Source organism: Vanellus vanellus, assembly GCF_965231255.1.
Source record: "Vanellus vanellus genome assembly, chromosome: 6".
Classification (NCBI taxonomy): Eukaryota; Metazoa; Chordata; class Aves; order Charadriiformes; family Charadriidae; genus Vanellus; species Vanellus vanellus.
This window is the reverse complement of record NC_138911.1, coordinates 12886563-12906654: the sequence shown is the minus strand read 5'-3', so window position 1 is coordinate 12906654 and position 20092 is coordinate 12886563. Positions and strand designations below refer to the sequence as shown.

At 47.1% G+C, this 20092-nt stretch overlaps 2 protein-coding genes across 3 annotated transcripts; one reads left to right on the top strand and one right to left on the bottom strand.

Moving 5' to 3' along the window:
• Window positions 1-5355: 5355 nt before the first annotated feature.
• AKIP1 (A-kinase interacting protein 1) lies at window positions 5356-10620 on the top strand (the record flags this gene model as incomplete). Of its 2 annotated transcripts, XM_082485115.1 has the most annotated exons (5): window positions 5356-5463; window positions 6137-6214; window positions 8775-8888; window positions 9202-9252; window positions 10240-10620. In XM_082485115.1, the coding sequence occupies 5 exons, from the start codon at window positions 5356-5358 to the stop codon at window positions 10381-10383; spliced, it is 495 nt and encodes a 164-aa protein (XP_082341241.1). In that variant the 3' UTR covers window positions 10384-10620. The 2 variants fall into 2 exon arrangements, 1 of the variants encoding a protein (XP_082341241.1); XR_014269305.1 differs by lacking the exons at window positions 5356-5463; window positions 6137-6214; window positions 9202-9252 and having other exon boundaries at window positions 8867-8888; window positions 10240-10350.
• A 1219-nt stretch (window positions 10621-11839) lies between these two features.
• LOC309673315 (uncharacterized protein C11orf16 homolog) lies at window positions 11840-18394 on the bottom strand (the record flags this gene model as incomplete). The annotated part of the gene is made up of 6 exons (XM_082485058.1): window positions 11840-12025; window positions 13767-13936; window positions 14433-15095; window positions 15857-16085; window positions 17245-17404; window positions 18228-18394. The coding sequence occupies 6 exons, from the start codon at window positions 18392-18394 to the stop codon at window positions 11840-11842; spliced, it is 1575 nt and encodes a 524-aa protein (XP_082341184.1).
• Between the last annotated feature and the right edge of the window lie 1698 nt (window positions 18395-20092).

Below are 20092 nucleotides of genomic sequence, written 5' to 3'. Positions count from 1 at the left end.
GGAGAACACATGCTATGTACTTTTAGGACCAGGACAGACCCCATGCCCCAGTGAGGCCCAGCACCACCCACCCTATCACCCTTTCCCAAAGAGCCCTGCTCCCCATTCCTCCATACTCTCAGAGGGAAGTGGTTCCATCCCAGAAGCAAGATGGCAGTTTACTGCCGGTCTAGTCACTCTTAGCAGTGTGTAGACTGTAGCTCAACTATATTTTTAGGTAACTTGATAAAGTAATCATAATTGCTTAAATGTGTTACAGTTTTCCTTTAAATAAGTTATCTTAAAGCAAGAGAGAAATGAATGGTCAAAGCCATGAATCTTGCTGTCACCCTTCAACCTGGTAACAGATTTCCACTATGCCACCTGCATTAACCTGATCGTCACAGTGAAAGCTAAATTTTGACATTCCTAAACATACACGATTTTCTTAAATCTCACCTTAAACGTGAAATACTTCTGCTTTTGCTCTGTTAACTTTCCCTTCCACTATATGGAATATTTCCATCTACCAACTATATATTAATCATGAATAATCAAAGCACTATCAAGCCTCAAAGTCAAATCATCCTCACTTCAATTCATCCTACTCTGCATCATCCGAAATCAGACTGCAGCTAACCATTTCATCCTTTATCTTGTACAAGATTTTATCACTCTAGATGGTTTTTACTGGATTACTCAGTATCTGGCTGAAGTTAAAAGACTCCGAATAAAAATGAAAGAAAACCTATTCCTCAAAGTCAACGCAACAGTAAAACAAGGGTGTAGAAAACAATACTATTGACATACTCCATGCAATTATACTATGCATCCACCTTCATTTAGCTTGACTACTAAAATTCGAAGTACATTTGAGTGATAAAACTGAAACAAACATAAGAAGGCTCTCTCATATGTAGCCGCTCCTCTTTGATTGCGGTGACCTGCTGCTTCTCTGTAAAGCGAACTCTTGGTACCAAGCCAAGAGCAGTACATCTGATTTTCCCACCAAGTGAACTGCTGAAGCAGTTCCCTCAGCTCTTTGGCTAAATCTGTCTTGGGATCCTAAAGTCTTCCGCCGCAGTCCAGGTGGCTGTTCTACTCTTTCCAACACGCATGCAAACATTACAGCTGGCTGGATAGACGACGCAAGTGGGCACTGGAAGGGAAAATCCGTGCCACAGCTCCCCGTCTCTCTCCAGATCAGAGCCCCACACTCGGCGGGCCGGCTCCCCAGACCGGTTATAGTTAACCCGGTCCCGCCGAGGTGGTCACCTTGGCTCCGTCCCTCCGGGGTGCCTCTGGCCTCGCCACCCAGGCGAAAAGAAACGTCCCGCGAGCCACGGCGGTAGCACAGGACGCACCAGCGCGGGAGCACCGACCCCCCCTCCGCCCGTGTGCAAGGACCCCGCGCCCATCTGAGCTCCCCCGGCCAGAGCAGGGACCCCTGCCGGGGTCTCGGGGCCGGCCCACGCCGGCTCGGCCACCGGCGGCTCCGTTGCCGCGGAGGCTCCGCGGTCCGGGGAGCCGCAGGGCCCGGGGACCCCCCCCCCGCCGCCGCGCATCCCCGGCCCGCCCCGCTCCCGGGAGGCGGGCGGCTCTCAGGACGCGGGGACGGCGAGCCGGAGCACGATCAATCGTTTCTGCCCCCAGCCCCGCTCCCCTGCCCGGGTCCCCAAAAAGGGACCACTGACCCGGCGGCGCGGCTCCCCGGCGCTTACCGAGGCGCGCAGGGGTGCGCTCCCTCCGCCGGATGCTGGCGGCCCCCGTCCCGCAGCCCGGGCGGTTGTAGTATTTTTGGAGAAGCTGGGAAGAGGGAGAGAAAGAAAGGGGGGAGGGAAGGGGGAGGGAAGCGACTGAGATCGAGGGAGAGAGAAGTATGCAAAGGCAGGAAGTGGAGACGGCCACGGCCAGTGCGGGAGATTAATGGGAACCAGTCACCCGGCAGCCAACAAAGAAACCTGCTCCCCCAGCGCAGCCCGGCCCGGGCTGTAGCCCCGCCGCGGCCGGGCAGCCCCGGGCGGCCGAGCGACCGCTCCCGCCGGCAGCGCTCAGCCCCGGCCCCGGGCCCCGCGGAGGGGTGGGCGCTCCCCCCCGCACCGGCCCCAAATGCGGGTCCTGGCCAGGCAGGAGGGAGGGAAGGAGGGGACCAGCCCGCCGGGCCAGGCAGAACTCGCGGATCCGCGGGGAGATGCGATGGGCAGAGGAGGAGGAGGAGGGGAGAACTGAGTCTCCCGTCTGACAATCTTCCTCCTCCCTCTACCCCAGGGGAGAGATACCGCTTATTTTTTATTTAAAAAAAAAAAAAAAAAGGGGGGGGGGAAAGAAAAGAAAAGACAAAAGTAGGAGTGGTGGGCTCGTCTCCGCGCGGAGCCGCTTGCCGGGAAGAAAGGAAGGAAGGAGGCAGAGAGCGGCGCGCTTCCTGCGCTCGGGCGCCGAGCAGATGGTTTCAATCAGGGCGCCGGGCACGGGCAAGCCCCCGGGGCGGCAGAACCCCCGCGTTTTCCGAGCTCACCGAGATAGCTTCGGAGGAACAGTACCTGTGGAGGTGGAGAAAAGGAGAGGGAGGCAGCGGGGGGTGAGGGAAGCAGCAGCATGTCTCCGAACTTCATTCCGTGTAGCTGGGTTCAAATCCAACCTACTCGGACCAGCTGCTGACAGCGTTTTTGTAAAGCTCTGCTCCCCGAGGTGCCCCTCTCGGAGGCAGCCCCAGCCAGGGTCCCTCCACACGCCGAGACAGAGGGCAACGCAGGTACCTGAGGGTGAAGGAGGTCTTTGCATGGCACAAGCGATAAAACACACATACTCCACGCAGGCCACAAACCTACGGTCCACCTCCCCGGCGTGCCTGTCCACATGCTTCTGCCGGCTTAACTGATGAGAAACCCGCACAAGATGTTCGATATAAAAACCATACAAAAGCAGCAAGATCCTAGCTGTTAGCAGAACCACCAATATTGCAAAATACAAAGACTGCACCTAAATCTTTAAGTATTCGGGTGGGATGGGGCTTTGAGCAACCTGGTCTAGTGGAAGGTGTCCCGTGCCCATGGCAGCAGGGGTTGGAACTGGATGATCGTGAAGGTCCCTTCCAACTCTAACCATTCTGTGATATTACGCAAGCATTTATAGAACAAGTCACTTCACAATGTATTAACCAAATGATAATATGAACAGGGAAAAAAAAAAAAAAAAAAAGAGGAGTGACGCATGTATTCTGCAACTGGAAATACAAATTTCAGCCTTGCACATTTCTTGATCTTCAAGCATATGTTTACTTTTCTTCCATTGACTGAAACCGAACCGAAATGGTGCTCAGTCATAGTCAAATGTTTATGAGCTTTCCTACACAAGGATACTTCTCTGAACCCAGAGACAACTAGTCAGGATAAACTATTCTTGGCTTTCACCACCTCATGAACAAAATAAGATATATTGTCTTGAGATATTCTGATCCGTCATTCCACACGACAAGGAAATCACAAGCATTTCACAAGCCTCCATTATATTTCAAAAGAGTGAATGTACAGGAAATAAGGGTAACTCGCATCTGGATTCTGATGTGAATGTGTGTTTTAAAGCAAAAGCTGTTTCAGCTGTCAGCCTGCTTGGGACAGATGTATTTACTCAGCTGCAAAAGGCGTACTGTGTCACCAAACATCAAAAAATGGTGGGAGTTTAAATTTCAACACACAAGGAATAGTTTACCTCCTGAACAACAAGCTACTGCTACAAGTACCTGGCAGGAATATAAAATGAATACAATTTTCTTTCCCTGTTACAAAAACAACATAGGAAGTCCTTTTCAAGTATATTTCACAAGCGCAGCAAGATAGCAAACCCATTTGCCTCTCCAGGAGACCAATGATAATGAGGAATGATGCTCAAAGAAAGATGCTCAATTTCCAATTAAGCAGTCTATTCTAGCTGCTTCTCCAGCATATCAAACAAACGTCTCAAACATGCTAACATTGCTTTTATCAAATATTATTTTTCTCCCCCACTTGTGTTGTATGCAGTCCCCCGGACCTCAAGCAACTTGGCAACCGCCTAAATTGTCCTTTGAGTACAAGAGACCCAACCTAAAGTTAAATTGGATTTGAACACTGAATTGGGGCCTTCAATGTGTTTTAATGAAGAAGCAGCCTGTGAAGGGTTTGTTTATTACAGGAGCTGGTTGCTGCTCTAGTTAAGCAACTGGAAGATGATAATAAAATGTAAACTAGGAGAGGATTATTTTCCTTGCTTGCCAAACAGATTACAGCTAGCAAAGCTCCACAAGCAGGACTTGAAACATGAGGGCCTATTTGTTAACCTTGGCCATACTGCCCTTAAAGAAAGTTTCTGTGCTTATTTTGCCCTTCCCGCTGTCACCTCAGTGCAAGCCAGGTGAGCAAGGCCACAGAGCGGCTCTAATTTACACATAGCCACAGCTGCTTTCTGAGCCTGTTCAGTAGCTCCGAGGGGTGACCACAGCCTCCCACACTGCGGGGCTGGTAGGGACCTCGGGCATACGTGCTGCCCTGCTGGAAACCCCCCCTGGGCCCGAAGCAAGGAGAGAATCTGCTTGTGTGGTTCACTTTGCTTGCAACAGCCCAAAACACTTTGTGCTTGCTATTTACTAACCAACGTGGAAGGGTCTTTCTTTCGGAGAGCAGGCACAGTGATAGCCTGCAGGCGCTCTGACCTGGCCACTCACCTGGCGTTCTGCCCTTTTACTCGTTTCACTTGGCCAGCCATCACTACCTACTGTAATTATTACTTTGTACCTCATAAATTAAAAAAAAAAAAAAAAAAAAAAGAAAAAACCCCAGGGAGTACCGCTTTCTGCTACAGTGGTACATGGGGCAAGGCCGCCCGGCACCGGCCCACCGAGCCGCCGCGCCTGCCCCACGCCCGGCCGGGGCTCGACACCCTCCAGCTTCTCCCAGCTCTTCCCCGTTGTCGGGGGGGGGCGGGAGGGGGGGAGCACCCGGGCCCCTCACCGGCCCGCCGCCACCAGGAGCGGCGCCGCTGAGGGCAGCTCAGGGACAGCCTGTCCGGACGCTCCTTCCCCGCCCGGGGCGGCGGCTTTACCTCAGGGCGGCGCGCGGGCCCGCCCCAGGAGTGGTGGCGCGAGGGGAAAACAGAGACCCGCGACCCCTCCGCGGAACCGGGCGCCCGGCGAGATCTGCCCCGCTGCCACAGGGCGGGGTAGGGCGGGGCAGGGGCGGTACTCACCCTCGGCGGGGCGGGGCGGGGCGGGGCAGCGCAGCACCGGCGAGGCAGCAGCGCCCTCTAACGGCAGCGGTGAGGGGATGTGGGGTGGGGCGGGGCGGGGCGGGGCGGGGCAGGGCGGGGCGGCGCGTGCGCACTGTGACGGCCCTCGGCGGCGGGATGGAGGGGGCGCGCGCGGGGCGGACGGCGGGGCTGGCGCGCGCCGTGCTGGAGCGGGCGCGGCGGCGGCGGCGGCGGACGGCGGGACGGTTCCCGCCCTCAGGCCCGGTCAGTGCTGCGGGCGGCGGGACGGCTCCCGCCCTCGGGCCCGGTCAGCGCTAGGGCGGCGGGGGCGGGACGGGGGCGGCCGGTGGGACGGCCTTCCCCCTCGGCCCCGGTTAGCGCTGCTGGCAGAAATGCAACGAAACGAATAAGATGCGCCCGAGGAGCTGCGTCCTCAAATGGTGGCAGGATAGCGCGTGTCCTATAGAGGCCTATACTTGTGTGTATATATATATATATGTGCGTGAGACTGAGCCATAGATGTGCTGTAATGAGCTAGAGGCATTTTAAAATACATAGACTGGTTTCACACTTGGGTGCTTTTCGCCGCGTCTTACCTAGTCAAAGCCCGCGTGAAACGGTGACGGGCACTGACTCATAAATTCCCGGCGCTCCGCAGGACGGTGAAGCGAGGGTCGGTCCGGTGCCCTCTCGGGCGCAGCGGGCACCTCGGTGCTGCCCGGTGTACGCCGGGGGCGTTGGAAGGCGGCCAGTGCGTGCGCTGCATCCGAACTTAAGGACCATAGCGGTGGGCCACGCGTGGCAGTCTCATCCCAGAGGCAGCCTCCAGCGCCAGCGAGTATTTTGCTGTTGAATCACCTGATTTCTACCTCTAAGCAACAGGTGCCATGTTATGAGTTACAAAAAAAAATATATATATATATATCTTTAATTGCAGGAAGAAGATTCAGAGCGTCTCAGTGCCGCATTCACTTCAATTGTGAACTTGATGAATCAAGCCACAAAGGAGTGCGAGGTGAGGTTTTACCCCCAGACCTGTGCAAAGGGGAACGTTGATGATGTGCCCGGTGGAGGCCTGTTTGCACTGCTTTTGCTAAAACTGCCAAAATTAGACTGCACTTTTGCTCGCTGCAGGCCAAGAGTTTAGCCAGGGGGCCTGTGATGCTGGCCCCCAATTAAGACATTTGGGGTGTTCGCCGTCCAAGTGGTGGGTTACAGGGTAGGTTTCACCAGTGTTATCCTGACCCACAGGTGCCACCTTGGCTGATAAACAGCAATATTGGCATTGTCTGTAGGGGAGTACCAATAGACCTGTACGGATTTTAGCAGAGGGTTTCTCCACTTTCTGGTGGAAAGGCAATATGGTCAGAGGAAACAGAAACATCAGATGATGTCACAAATGACATTGTGGCAGCCACTGTCATGTGTCACACACAATGTATAAAGTTGTTTCTTGTCACGATGTATGGAGTTGTTTGTAGTGCTGTGAGGTACCTCTGCTGTTAAGAGGCATTAGGACAGAATAACCCTGTTTTCATCATGCTAACACGAGCTGCTCGTGCTGGCTGGTAAAAGTCAGTGTGTTATGGTTGGCAGAATAAGGGAGAGTTTGAATCTCAAGCAAAGACATTGCTTTCTGCCACGCCTTCACTCCAAATTTGGAGTTAACCTCCCCATTTCGCATCCCTAAGCTCTGAACCTCACGTCTTGCATCGTTTAAGCAAACCTAATTTGAGAGGTTGCTACTGGATTATCACTTCTTATTATTACTGAGCAGCACCGTATCTTTATTTGTGATGGGTAGAAATTGAGATATGGCACAGAGATGCACAGCTCCACGGCTTTCACGTTGGCACACGCTCATAGAAACGGCAGGGCAACAGCCGTGCTTGCGCTCTGGCTGCCGATGTCATTACTCTTCTGGGTCAGCGGACTGGGAGCCCACCTCTGCCAGCTCGTCCTCGTGAATGCCACCCTGCAGCCCCACTACTGCAGTAAAGTCTCTGAAAACTCCATCACAGTTTACATCGTCTGTGCCCTTCGGGGGCCTGTTATCACCATGCAGCAGGGAGCACGTTGTCTGCCAAGTTAATAACAGCGGCTAAGTCTTCAATTAAATTAGAGAAAACAGTAGTTTAACACGCAGCAGATTATTAGCTCTTAAGCAACTCCTTTATCGTTTCAAAGCACTACATACACAGTAACCAGTTAATCCTAAAACAGCTCGGGCAGAATAGAGTTTTACACGAGATGAAACAAAAATATAACAATATATAGAGACTTATCCTATTAGGAGTCTGTAACAGAGTGGGAACAAGCAGTGGATGACTTCCACATTTGTGCCTCAGCCAAGACTGTACTGCTTCTCTTGTCTTCTGTAGAGGAGTCATAAAATGGGGGGGTGGGAGGGGAGGAATTCTCAGACCCACAAGTTCTTGGATAAAGTTTACAAAGCATAAATAAAAATCTACAGCCAAACATAAGCATTTAGGCATTTGAATGCCACCAAGTGCAAATGATTAAAATTACATGATTTAAAATTAATTGTTCACAATTAGCTAGAGACCAAAGTTTACCCACCTTTCTTACCAAAAGTTTGATTTCATTTCTTTGCTTTGTGACATCACGTAAAAGAATCCAGCTCCCCTCCTGTGAGACAGAGATGCTCTGTGAAGCGTTATGCAATAGGTCAGAGCATTGCATGTATTTTGGGATGTAGCTCTGCAGTAAACAACAGTACAAGCAACCAAATCTGTTGATGCCTGCATAACCTCAAGGAATAAAGCACAGCAGTGGATTTGGAAATAAGAATTGCTACTGGCCTTATTTTTTCTGTGTTGTCTTGACATTCAGAGACAAGGAAAATATAAGTGGCATAAAATAGCTATTTTAGAACTTTGTGATCAAAAAGATAACTCTGGGAGAAGTTTTGTGGTGACAGCAGATGGCAGCAGAGCTGTACTCAAATATTTAATTTGCAGCGGAGAGGATTCAAGTACCTTTACTGCGGAGCTGGGAAAGGGCTGCTGTGGACTTAAATACAGTTCTCAAAACCGCCGTGCTACTGGCATTAGCCTTGAAGACACATTTGCTTCTTCGCCAAATCATTTTTCAGTATTACCGTGTTCTGCTTTTAGAGCACTGTTCCTGCACGTGCCCTGCAGAACCAGTCTTCACTGGCTAGGTTGCAAAGCACCTAGCTTGCGTATAAGTGCTATTAAGGATCCATAAACTATCTCTTCTTCCACCAGCTTTTCTTGGAGAGCCTGATCAGGTAGATAGTTCCAGAGCGTTCCTTCTGATTTTCATGAATTCAATTCTGAGGTGTCAGAGTGTCCCGATGTATTGTGTCAGGAGACCGGCATCTAAAATCAGGGCCGACAGTTTTGCACCAGAAGGCAGATGTCCTGTGGACTTCCAGGCATCGTTTTCATCCTAACAGGAGAACAAACCAGCCAATTACTACAAAAGATCAGTAGCTGTGCAGTTCTGCTTTTAATTGGAAATCTGCAGAGGTTGTGAGCATGGCTTTGATGCTCCTCCGCATAATATTCCCTGTTTCTATTGTTGCCCAGAAGTACTATGGCTTCGTGGCAGCCTGTAGATGCAAAGAGCATGAAGTCAAACACATCTGCAGATACCATGGCAGACAAGCAGGGGAAAGAGAGGTGGAGTCCTCGGAAGGAGGGGTAAGTAGGGTGTTGTTTGTTTTGATTAAAGGTTATTCCTTCCCTGCCATGGGACAGCTGTTATCTAGCTAGTGTGTCGGTGACACTTGCTTACACTAATGTATGTGGTTTGACATCACGAGCATATGAACACTTGGACTGATCTGAGCCTTCTGTTGAGAAGGGGGCAGAGTAACCTGGGGTGGCACCAATCAGTGTCATCAGTCCTTTGGTGGAGGTGAAAATTCCGTGGGCATAAAGCTGAAATTCAGCTCAGGGGCTGAATTTGCCTTTTGTGTTGTACCATTAGAAAACTGTACCTTTTTCTTTCCAGAGGACTGAAGCCTCTGTAGCACCCAGTCAAGCTCAAACTTGCCAGCAACGTGTAAGTTCATAGGATACTTTGTTTTAAAATTGATATATATTACTTATATATATATTACTTATATATATATTACTTATATATATATAAGTATGTGTATATATATATATAAGTATAGCACTTCTTTATCACTTTGCATCAAGATGGTTAAAATTTGTGATCAGGTGCGGAGACTTCGTGATGGCACAGAATATTAACCAGCGGTGTATTCACAATCCTAATGTGTGTATAGGTGGACAGCAGAACGGGCATACACAATTAATTATAAACCAGATTGTGGCATTTACTGGCACATAACCGGTTAAGAGTCTGCTTTATGTTTTGGACTGCTGCAGAACATCAAACGCTGTGATTAATCTTTGGGCTTTTGTGATTTGCCTCAGTGACAATAACGCGGCAGTCCTCCGGTCTCACCTTGTTTGTGCTCCTGACACATTCCCTGTGCTGCGGAAAGGCATGCCGTGAGGCACGCGGCACTTGCTCAGCCAGTTATGCTCAGCCCTCATACAGTCTTTCTGAAGACTCCTGTTCCTCGAGCAGAAGAAAACCTTTTTTTATTTTTCAAAGCCTAACACCTCACCAAATCAATTTCAGGAACCTCTAAGCCACAAAAGATGAGGAACATGGGATCTCTGCCGCAGTACAAATTAGTGGGAGCACCCTTGTTGTATGGAGGTTTTCCAGGTTTATGTTCAAAAGGGTTTAGGTCGGTAAGTTTCAGTTTTGTGAGGCACAGGTTAGGGCATGTTGATTATTTCCATTCATTGAAACATTAGATTAAATACTTTGAGTATAGCACTTGCTAATTTTTGTGTTGACGAAAACATTGTACAGTTTTGTCCGTGCTGCCTGTATATTTTGAAAAATCTTAGTACGTATATACAGCAGCTGAAAAGTAATATTTTTACCCAAATTCAAAATGTTTATATTTTTGTGGAAAACTTAAAATGACTAAATAGTAATGACACATATTTTTTCCCCCCACTACAGACCAGACGAGCTTCCAAAGACATCTACATTGAAGTTTCTCCTGGTACCTATTCTGTCACAGCAACCTCAGAGGACATGGTGCAACAAACCCACGTGGTGGATGTCAACGCAGGACAAAGTGTTGATTTAACTTTTGTTCTATGATGTTTGTTGCTCCTTGGCAATCGCAGGAATAAAATAGAGGCTGTTTTAATGCATGTAATGAACTATGTATATCTTTTTCTTGTTAGCACTTTAACAGAATCCTCCTCTTTGGGACTCCATTTTTATGGCCTGTATAATACTTTCTACTTAATGCAATTATATGCAGCCCACTTTGTACACTGATTTTATAAATACTTGTACATTGTGTGCCTTAAATCCAATTATGTGACTGTGTAATTCCAGGTTCATATGCTTTAAAGAATTAAAGGTACAATCAGTGGAATAAAATACATAGTTTAGTCTTTGTGATGACAGCTTCTTTTATATTATCCACAGACAGAACATCCATGTCACATTCTTGACCACAGAGAGCATGATCCATTTGTTATGAATATGGATGTACATTAGCCTTTGTGGGCTGGCACTGATTTTAGAGCAGCTGGCTCACAATGTGTCTCTCCTACCTGTACTTCTGTTATTCCGATAAAGAAATAAAATGCAAATGAAATTCACTCTCTAGGATCCCCCAACTCAGGAAGGTGCTTGAATATTTGTCAGGTATTCGGTATGGGCACATAAACTATTGACACTTCAAGTCCCGTCTCTTTGCAGGCTCTTACCTAGGCTAAACAACAGTTAGCTGCCTTTTTCAGTAGGCGGTAGAGTACCCTGAATTGTCTCCTGTTTCCTGAGGGGAAAAGTACTGCTGAGCAACAGCACGCTGCAGCTTATGGTCAAGTTCGTACGCTGTAAACACAAGCAGTCCCACTAACGAGACTCCCTGGATGCTTAACTCTTCCGAAGGATCAGATTCCATGGTTAGGATTAGTGATATGACCTATATATATCTATAATCTTTTTGCAGCTGATGGTATTAAGATTTCAGTTAATTTTCGTGGGAATATAAAATTCAGTGACTTGAACATTGGATCTCTAAGCATTTTTGTTGTTTGTATCTACAATAGCAGGTCCTTTACCCTCTAGCTACTTTCTCTTCTGCTTTAATTCTGAAAAAATATTTTCAGCTGTCAGCTTGTATTGTTTCTGCATTCCTTCTGGCTTTCTGCAGAAGGAAATGGCTATGCTGAGTTTCTCCGGCTGACTCCAGAGAACTAGACAAATTGGAGGTTTATTAGACCCTTGCTGTGCATCTGTTCAGGCTTTTAGTGCTCGTGCTGGTTTAGCTGATCTCTCCAGAATTATAAAGTCAAGTCCAAATAATTAGGAATTTAATATAACACCTTGGAGTAAAGAATGAGGATGCTGAATTTTTTTGTGGGTGGAAATAGAGTTTCTCAATTACTAAAATCATACTGTTATCCATAAAGATATTCTACACAGACCTAAATCAGAACTTGATTCGCTTAATAAATGTAACACTGATATAGTATAAGCAGTTTACCTGAAATTGCAGCTCCTGACTTCATCAGTTATACATTTATTGAATTCTGGTTGATCAGGTCTTGCTCTGCTTTGTTGCAAGTGAGCTCTTTGCCGTTTTTTCTGTCAGTGCTCTTCTGGCATAGTCTGTATCGTCAAATTTGTTGTCTCCTATGCAATTTGCTTGACGTTTGTCATCTGACTCTGTTTTCTTTCTTGCTTTTTTATATCTTTGTTTTTCTGATGCTGCAAAACCTTCTTCCTGGGGGACAGACAACAAATCGCTTGGAAGTCTAGTCTAAAAAAAGCACCAGTGTTTTTGTAACTGCTGCTTTCCTGGCTGCAAGATAGGTACCTCTGCCTCACGCAGCTTTAATAACAGTATAATTTCTGACCTAGTACAAACTTTACTGCTGAAACACAGAAGCTTACAATAAGTGACCATAGGATTTTCAGAAGCTGTTAGGCTCTGACCAAACTTTGCTCCTTCAGAAGTCAGGAGGATTTTTGGTGGCTGCAGCAGGAGGACATCAGCCCCACAGAGCGCACCTCTGGGAAGCCCACTCTCTAGCCTCACTTGTTTGTTGCAAGTGACTTCTGACGCAATCTGTATTACGTGATAAAACTTCATCAGCTATCTCAGGGAGTAGCAATGTATCTTCTGGGCTTAAAACCACCAAGGGCTATTTTACAGGAATAAAAGTATGTCATTATACTCTCTATTGCGCCCACTGCTGTGATTCATGCTGCCGGTTTGGGGCTAGAATGAAGCCACTCTGTTTTCTTTTTAGTTTTACCAAAAGGCAAAGCCTGTCACTTCAGTGCGCAGCTGTGACACGTGCTAACATAGAGATGTCTGCCTGGAGCTCCATACTGGACTAAAAATTCCTAGGAAATCAATTACCAAGGTGTGTAACTATGATTTATTTAAATAATAAAGCAGGAACCATACAGTTAATGAGTTGGTAGGCATCTGCTTTAAACTAATGCATATAATTTTGAGAGTACAAGATATATTCCAGTATATTCTCTGTTCACTAAGACATGTCATTAACGGATTAATCTTCTAAAGAAAATCATGCAAGTTAGCACGTTCGAAGTCTTACTCCGCAGTCAGCTCACAGCAGCAAGAGCATGAAGGTACAGAAGATGTAATATTTGATTTCTGATACATAATTTATTAACTGTACTCCTGGCTCTCTTGTGTAGAACAGCATTTCTGTTCATTCTGCTACTCTCTTTCATCTTCCTCTTCTTCCTGCAAGCTTTTTTGCTTCCCTTTCTCTGTCCTTTCTTTGGCATTTGTTTATGACATTTTTTCAAGTTTTTCTAAAGCAGGAGGGGATCACAGCCAGCAGAAACCAAGCCTAAAAATCAGGGTGTTGTGCTCGTTCCTAGCTGTGACACAGTTTGCTTGCTCCGTATCCCCTGGCTTTAGGGTAGGGATCTGCTGTTTAAACTGCTTGCTTCATGTGAGGGAGTAAGAGAAGATACTCAGTAAAGACTGTTTACTAAAAATATCCACTTTTAGAGATAGAGATCGTGACTATCAGAGCGCAGCACCTTTCTAGACTGAATCTTGTGTTTTATTGCTGCTGACAGTCACAGCTGTCCCTGTCCAGGGCCACTCACGTAGGTCCTACTCCCATAGGACTTCATTGGGCTGATGGCAATGGGCATTTGGCAGGTTTCCGAATTGAAATCTGCATTGCTAAATGCTCACGCAGTTACTGGCATAATCTTTTCCATTTTACCAAGTAGCTTCAGCCCCTCCTTAAGGTTTGGGGATTTTAGGTTTTGGGGTTTGTGTTGTTTGTTGTTTTTTTTTTAATTAGTGGAGACGTTCTCTGCCTATCACAAAACTGGTGAATGGCCTTAGCAAGCAGTTAAGTTAGAAACAATGTATTTTTCTAGCCAACTTCTGGACCATTAGCAAGAATATTTCTTCCCTGCAAACAAATTGTGTGCTTACATAAACACAGTATTAATACAGATTACCATACCCCCAATGACAGCTTGAAATCTTGGTCTCTTAAGATTTCTTCCATTGTCAATTGCCCTCTGGGAGACTGCTTGATGGTTTCAAACATCGCAACATGGGACACGTCCCCAACAGAGACTGCTTTGGATTCCAGGTTGCCCTTTGTACATGTGCTGTTGCAACTGCCAAGTCCTGGGAAGGAGTAAAATGGTATCCAAGAGTGAAACCAGAACTGAAATGGAGAAAAATTCCTTTCAGAAGAGAGGAAAATGCCCTTTAAACCTGAAAGGAATGCTTTCAGGCAATTAATAAATTGCATGGAGTAGCTCTGAAGGTTAATGAAGATGTTAGCATCATTAAAAGTGTAGGAAAATGATGGGGAAGAAACTCAGAGAGGGATATTGGTTCTTCCAAATGAGATTCATTGTTCTGGTAGTTTTCCATGGGATGAGTTGCTAAAACAAGAGCTAGCATGCAAGATGAGACAGCAGAAATATATTTTTTTTTGGGGGGGGGGGGGGGAAATACTGTATCCAAGGCTGATATACAAATTTATAATATTGATACCAATTAACTACAGGTGTAGTCACTGCCCAGATGAAGGGGGCACAGAATACGCTTGGTTAGAAATAACCAAGCTGCTTGGTTCTCTGGCTGCTTCTTCCCCATGAAGGTAGTTAAAAGTTACCTGAATTACTGGGATGGGACTTGTAGTGGCTTTTTTTCCAGTATTTCCCCTCTGGTCTTGCTGAAACCTTTAACCATGGCTTCTCAAGACAGCTGGAGTCTGTGTTAACAGCACTGTCCACCACAGTACTCTTAGCGGGGAATAGCTCCAGGTCCCACTCCAAATCAGAAGAGCGGGAAGATGCTGCCACAGCTGCTGGTTCTTCTTGGTTTGGGCCTTCCAGTTCTAGAAGGTGTGGAGAGGGCTCACTGCCGGACTCTGCCTCTTCAGTTTCTCTCTGAAAGACCAGAGGCCTGGATGGAAGAGGCCACCAGGCATTAACGTGGGGATGGCAGCAGCAGATGCACCTTACACATGCTGTCAAACAGCATATACCATCACAGTGATAGTGGAAATGGGGCCAGCAGGGTGAGCAGAGCAGGCAGTGCTTAACAAGGCTATGTACAGCACAAACAGGAATCAGGGCTGGTTTAGGACTGCAGGAAAAAATACAAGAGTTGGTGTCTGGACTTTCCCTGGGCTTCAATCTGCTGGTGAAGGGCATGCGGATCATCTCTACAATCCTCTCCCACAGGCCAGGAGGGATCCACAGAGCTACATCTCGTGGGAGTTTCACTTTCTTGTCATTCCAGAACTGGACCATAATTTCTTCATCTTCTGAAGCTGTTGAGAGAAAAGGTAAGCAACCATAAGCAGCTGGCCTGCCTGGGCAGCACACACATACGGATCAGGCTTTGCAGCTTTATGCGCTTTCTACTCCTGTCAAGCAGTAGCATCAACTATTGCCCCTCTCTGTAACACCTTACCATAATGTTCTGGAGGGTGGAATGGGCAGCTGGGCATCATCGGTGTGACAGCAGGCCTGGCAGCATCTTTCCTCCCAATTTGTCATCAGACGAACAAGAAAATCGACTGAGTAACTTTTGTTGTTGCAGCCAAAGTTAGCAGTGCTGCTTTGAGAATAGCATTTTGATAGGTCAGTGGATCCTGACTGCCAGACATGGGAAAAATGAACGAGCTTGGGTGATAAAAATCACCGCCAGATGTACCATTCCATACAAATGTAAGCATTCGAGCACGGATGGGTGCTTCCTGAGAGCTGCCTCGCTTGGATCCCTCAGAAAAACGCCATTATCCTTCACATGGCAGAGACAGCCGTGTCCGAGCAGATGGGAAACGGCATGTTGGCAGACACGGAAGATGACATTTTTATGGGTCACAACTTCCTTAGGGTCAGGCTGGTGAGGTTACATGCAGATAGCCATCAGCGAGCCCCATCAGCTCCTGCAAGCTGTAAGCAATGCTAAACTATAGTCTGTGCACTGGCGCTTCTCTGGCAGTACCACCACGACAAGAGCTTCCCCTGAGAGTCTCACTCGTGTTCCCAAGCAAGGCAAGCAAGGAGAGGACGACATCCTTCTTACCTCGTAAGGGGTCCCTTGTCTCAATTCCTGTGAGGACGGTTCCTGGGCCGTACCTGGCCATATCTGGCTCCCAGGGTGCCAGCACTTTGTCTCCAGGGAGTAAGGAGTGCTTCATGCTGTTCACGTATTCCAGGATGTCATCCTTCGCTGTTTTTTGCACACACACCGGATGCCCTCCACGTGACACAAGTGGTTTGGCAAACTCTACCAGGAACATGCCTCTGTCACTCTGTTACCAGGAACAAAAGAAGAGTTTCTCTGAAAAACAGTCTGTGATGTGTCAGGTCATGTAACCTTCATCGGGAGGCCATTCTGTGACTTGGTCAAATCACCAAGCCGGCCTGAACAGTAACTAAATAGTACATGGTATTAGTCCGGCATCAAGACCGCCAGAAAAATCCCTGGGAGACTCACCAGAAAGCAGGCTCAGTGAAGCATACGTACAGGTTCAATGCCACTAGGACCTGTATTTTCTTCCCCAAGAGAAAAAGCTATAGATAGAGTGCAACTGGATTTCACAAACCACACCGTGTACAGCAGATAAGAAGGGACACCGAAGCCGTACAGACCTGTTCTTCAGTCATGCCCACGTCCTTCCTCATTACATACAAGACTAACTCTGCTTCTTGGGGGGGGAGGGGGGTGTTGGGAATTAATTTTTTTTTTCACCTACATTAAGGCCTGTCAAGAGGCTTTCCCTCAACAACAAAATGAGGTACTTCCCTGTTCTTGAGAAAGAATAGGCTCTTTTTTCTGTTGAGTTTGAAGTGCTAACAAACTAATGAATTAAAGCTTTCACTAACACTTCTGAAAAGACACCGAGCCACTGGTCTGTAGCTGCCTCAAGCTGGAAGTGTGTACATAAAACACTAATGCTTTTCCTGTGCTATTGATGGTTGTGTGTCCACCCACAACAGCAGCTCACACTGCTCCCCAACAGCGCCCGCGCTGTCTGCGCCTGGCCCAGAGCCCAGCGCCAGCAGAAGCAGAGGGACAGCTCTACCGAGGTGCACCACGACACCGCTCTCGCTGGGAACTGGGAGTTGGAGGGGCACTCATCTTCTGCAGGAGGTGAGGACTCAGTACGGGAGGCTGAGCAGAGCAAGGACCTGACCATTACGAGTTTATTGGTGCCCGAGGCTGTGCGGCACACGAGAGGCTCACGCGGCGCGCCAGGCAGCAGGAGGTGCGGACAGACTGGAATCAGGCACATCAGGAGCTTTATGAATGGACATAATCACGAGCATAAGCTATCTTAGTGATCTGTTCTCTAATCTAACCTGAAATCAAAACCATAACACTAAACTCAGGTGGTACACGAGGACAGCTGGTGGACCGGACACCCTATCACACATACCCATGACTACTGCATAGCGACTGCCACTCACCTCTATCTCCTCTTTTACTGTACCACGGTGGTAAAACCCATCTTGTTCCCCTCTCACCAGCACGGGGACGTTGCTGTCTAAGCCCACTGATCTCCTCAGTGCGCTCAGCTTCTTCCACGCTGGGCTAGGGGAGGGGAGGCAGCGGCTAATCCATTGGCACCTTGAAGAAAAGAAAATGGGTCAACGCTGAGAGAAACAGCTTCTGTAGGTCATAGGGGAAAATAAAAAAAAAAAAAAAAAGATTTTGTAAGCTTTAAGAACTGAATCATTCCACCTCATTTTGTAGCACTCCCACAGGCCAAGGCGTGTGGAAAGGAAGAGAAAACTTGCTTGTTCTGGGACAGTCCCTTGCTCTTGGGGAAAAAAGCATCAGTGCCTGTTTTTACTCAGATCACTTCATTTTTGGGTTTCGAGGAAGTGAGCCAGGAGTACGCCAGAATCCTGGGCCAGCATTACCTGCGCTAGCTCCTTTGCTGCTTACACGGCAAGCCAATGCAACCCTTAACACCAGGAGAGAGAAAGGATCCGTCCCCAGCACGGAGCACAGCGTAGGTGTGCTCGAGGGCGCTGTAGTGATGGTTTATATCCGGCATTCAGGGAACAACAGTGAAGTAGAAAAGTAAACAACTCCTCTGCTGGTTGATGACAGATTCAAGTTCAACACAGGAAAAATAACCCCGTCGCAAAGCATTAGGAACGTTTCACAGAAGATGGCTGCTAACGCAAAGCGCTTTTATTTATCCAAATAATATTAAAGGAATGTTTTGTTGACAGGAGGTTTACTCAGGCTTTGCTTTTCATAATCTCCAGGGTAGCAAATCACTTTAGTTAATACCGTCTAAAAAACTGTCAGTGCAGGGGGAGGGAAAGCTCAAATGATGTTCAAGGTGCTAATTTATTAATCTGACACACCAGCCTGTTTTGTCCTACTAGATATCATGAAAAAGAACAAATCACAGACTCAAACAAGAACTCGATTTTACCTCTGGGGGGTGAGGGGCTCGGGGATCCAGGCAGGATGCACTACAAAAGAGCTCCTGCAGCAGGGGCTGACAGCAGGTACGGCACTGGGGCACGAAAACTTGTCCAGAGCTGGAGTAGCACTGCAATACCTGCGATCCGTAGGCAGGAACCCTTCCGAATCAGCCATTCTTGCAAACGCAGCTACCCACAGGACTCAGTCGTGATCCGTTGGTAGCTGAAAAGAGAAGAGACAACGTACTGGTATTTTCCAGCACAAGCTAATGCTTTCCATTGTACCTCAAGAACTCAGTAGCTTTTATTAATTGCTTATTTTTATTTAAAAAAGAATTAATTCAAAATATCCAGACTGGCATTTGGTCAGATGAACCCGTACCACCAACACCAGTGATCTTCAGTCATCCAAATCACAGCGTGGGAGAGAGACAGAAACACCCAAGGAAACCAGAAATGCTGTGAACATCCCCAGGAAAGCAGTAGCTTTCACCTCCCTGCACCGTTTATTTCCCTCTGTAACATCCAGCTCTCTTTTCTTATACCCGGCACTCTCCTTTAAAGCTTTCTTGCACACAGTCCCAGCCAAACCTTCCCTATTTTACAAGCTGAGACAGAAACTACAGCGGAAGTTGACAGGCTGAGTAAACGTGACAGCTCTCGAACACCATGTTAGATTACAGTTGCCTGTTACTTGTTTTATTTATAATGATGTATTAAGAGGAAATATTTTGATCTTTCAGCTGACCTGTCATGTTTTACAACAGTAGGATTATGCCTTGCCATGAGAAAGAATGAGGCGCTCAGATTTGACAAGTGATAACTATTCAGAGGCTGTCACGGTAAGACTGATGATGTGATGCTACCTCTGGTAATCTAACAAGATGTAGTAGAAAAGCTTCCATTCCTTTTTCTTTTCTTTTTTTTTTTTTTCTTTTTTTAAAATATTGCTTAGAAATGTTTAGCATGCTTAGGGTAAAATTTGCATGGAAATTCAACAACATATAGAATTTAAGTGCTTAATTTACTTTACAAAGTACAGTTTAAGCACTCATATTATGTTTAAATGTTATTTTCTCTCTTAATCTAAGAGATATGATCTAGCAGTTCCTTTTATGAGGAGTCCCAGATGTACACAGTTTCAGAAAACTAGCACATCAAACCCAGCAAGAAGAGCAGATTAACTGCTGCAAAACATGTCTTTAAGTCACAAAATCAATACAATATATTCACTTGTTTCACAACTGTAAGACTCCCTTATTATGAACCAAAACAAGCCAGAATCAGTAATACTTTGCAAAGGAATGCAACTATCAATTCTAAATTAAAGCCCATTTTAAACCCATTCAGCACTGTCGCTGCTGAGAGCCAGGCCCACTATTTCTGTACAAAACAGGGCACTGACAAAGGCAATTTTGCAACATTTTGAGATTATTTTTTTTTTTTCTGGATAACTCCAAGTACTTGGATGCAGCAGCGCTTCAAACTTACCAGCTATTGATAACACCATACCCAGTCAATTTGGATTTAGTCCCAACGCAGGAATCTCGCCCTTTGGCCTGTGCAACGCAGGAAGCTGTTTGCTGCCAGTGTTTCCTAGTTGCTATGGAGGTTGCCGGTCGTTACCACCAGGATGGGACAGCCCGACCTTGGCGGTTAAAAACCAGTGGAATGCAAGTACAGACAGGACCATTCGTCTGCCACGCATCCTCTCAATTTTCAGCTCCCCATTGATCTAGATACTGCACTGAAGGACTGCAGGGGCAGAGAAGGGATTAGAAGATGGTGCAGTGTCCTCTAGGCTTTCTGCCCACTACTGCAGGGCAAAAAATAGCATTGTACCAAGATAAAGTTCAGATGCAGAAAAAAAAAA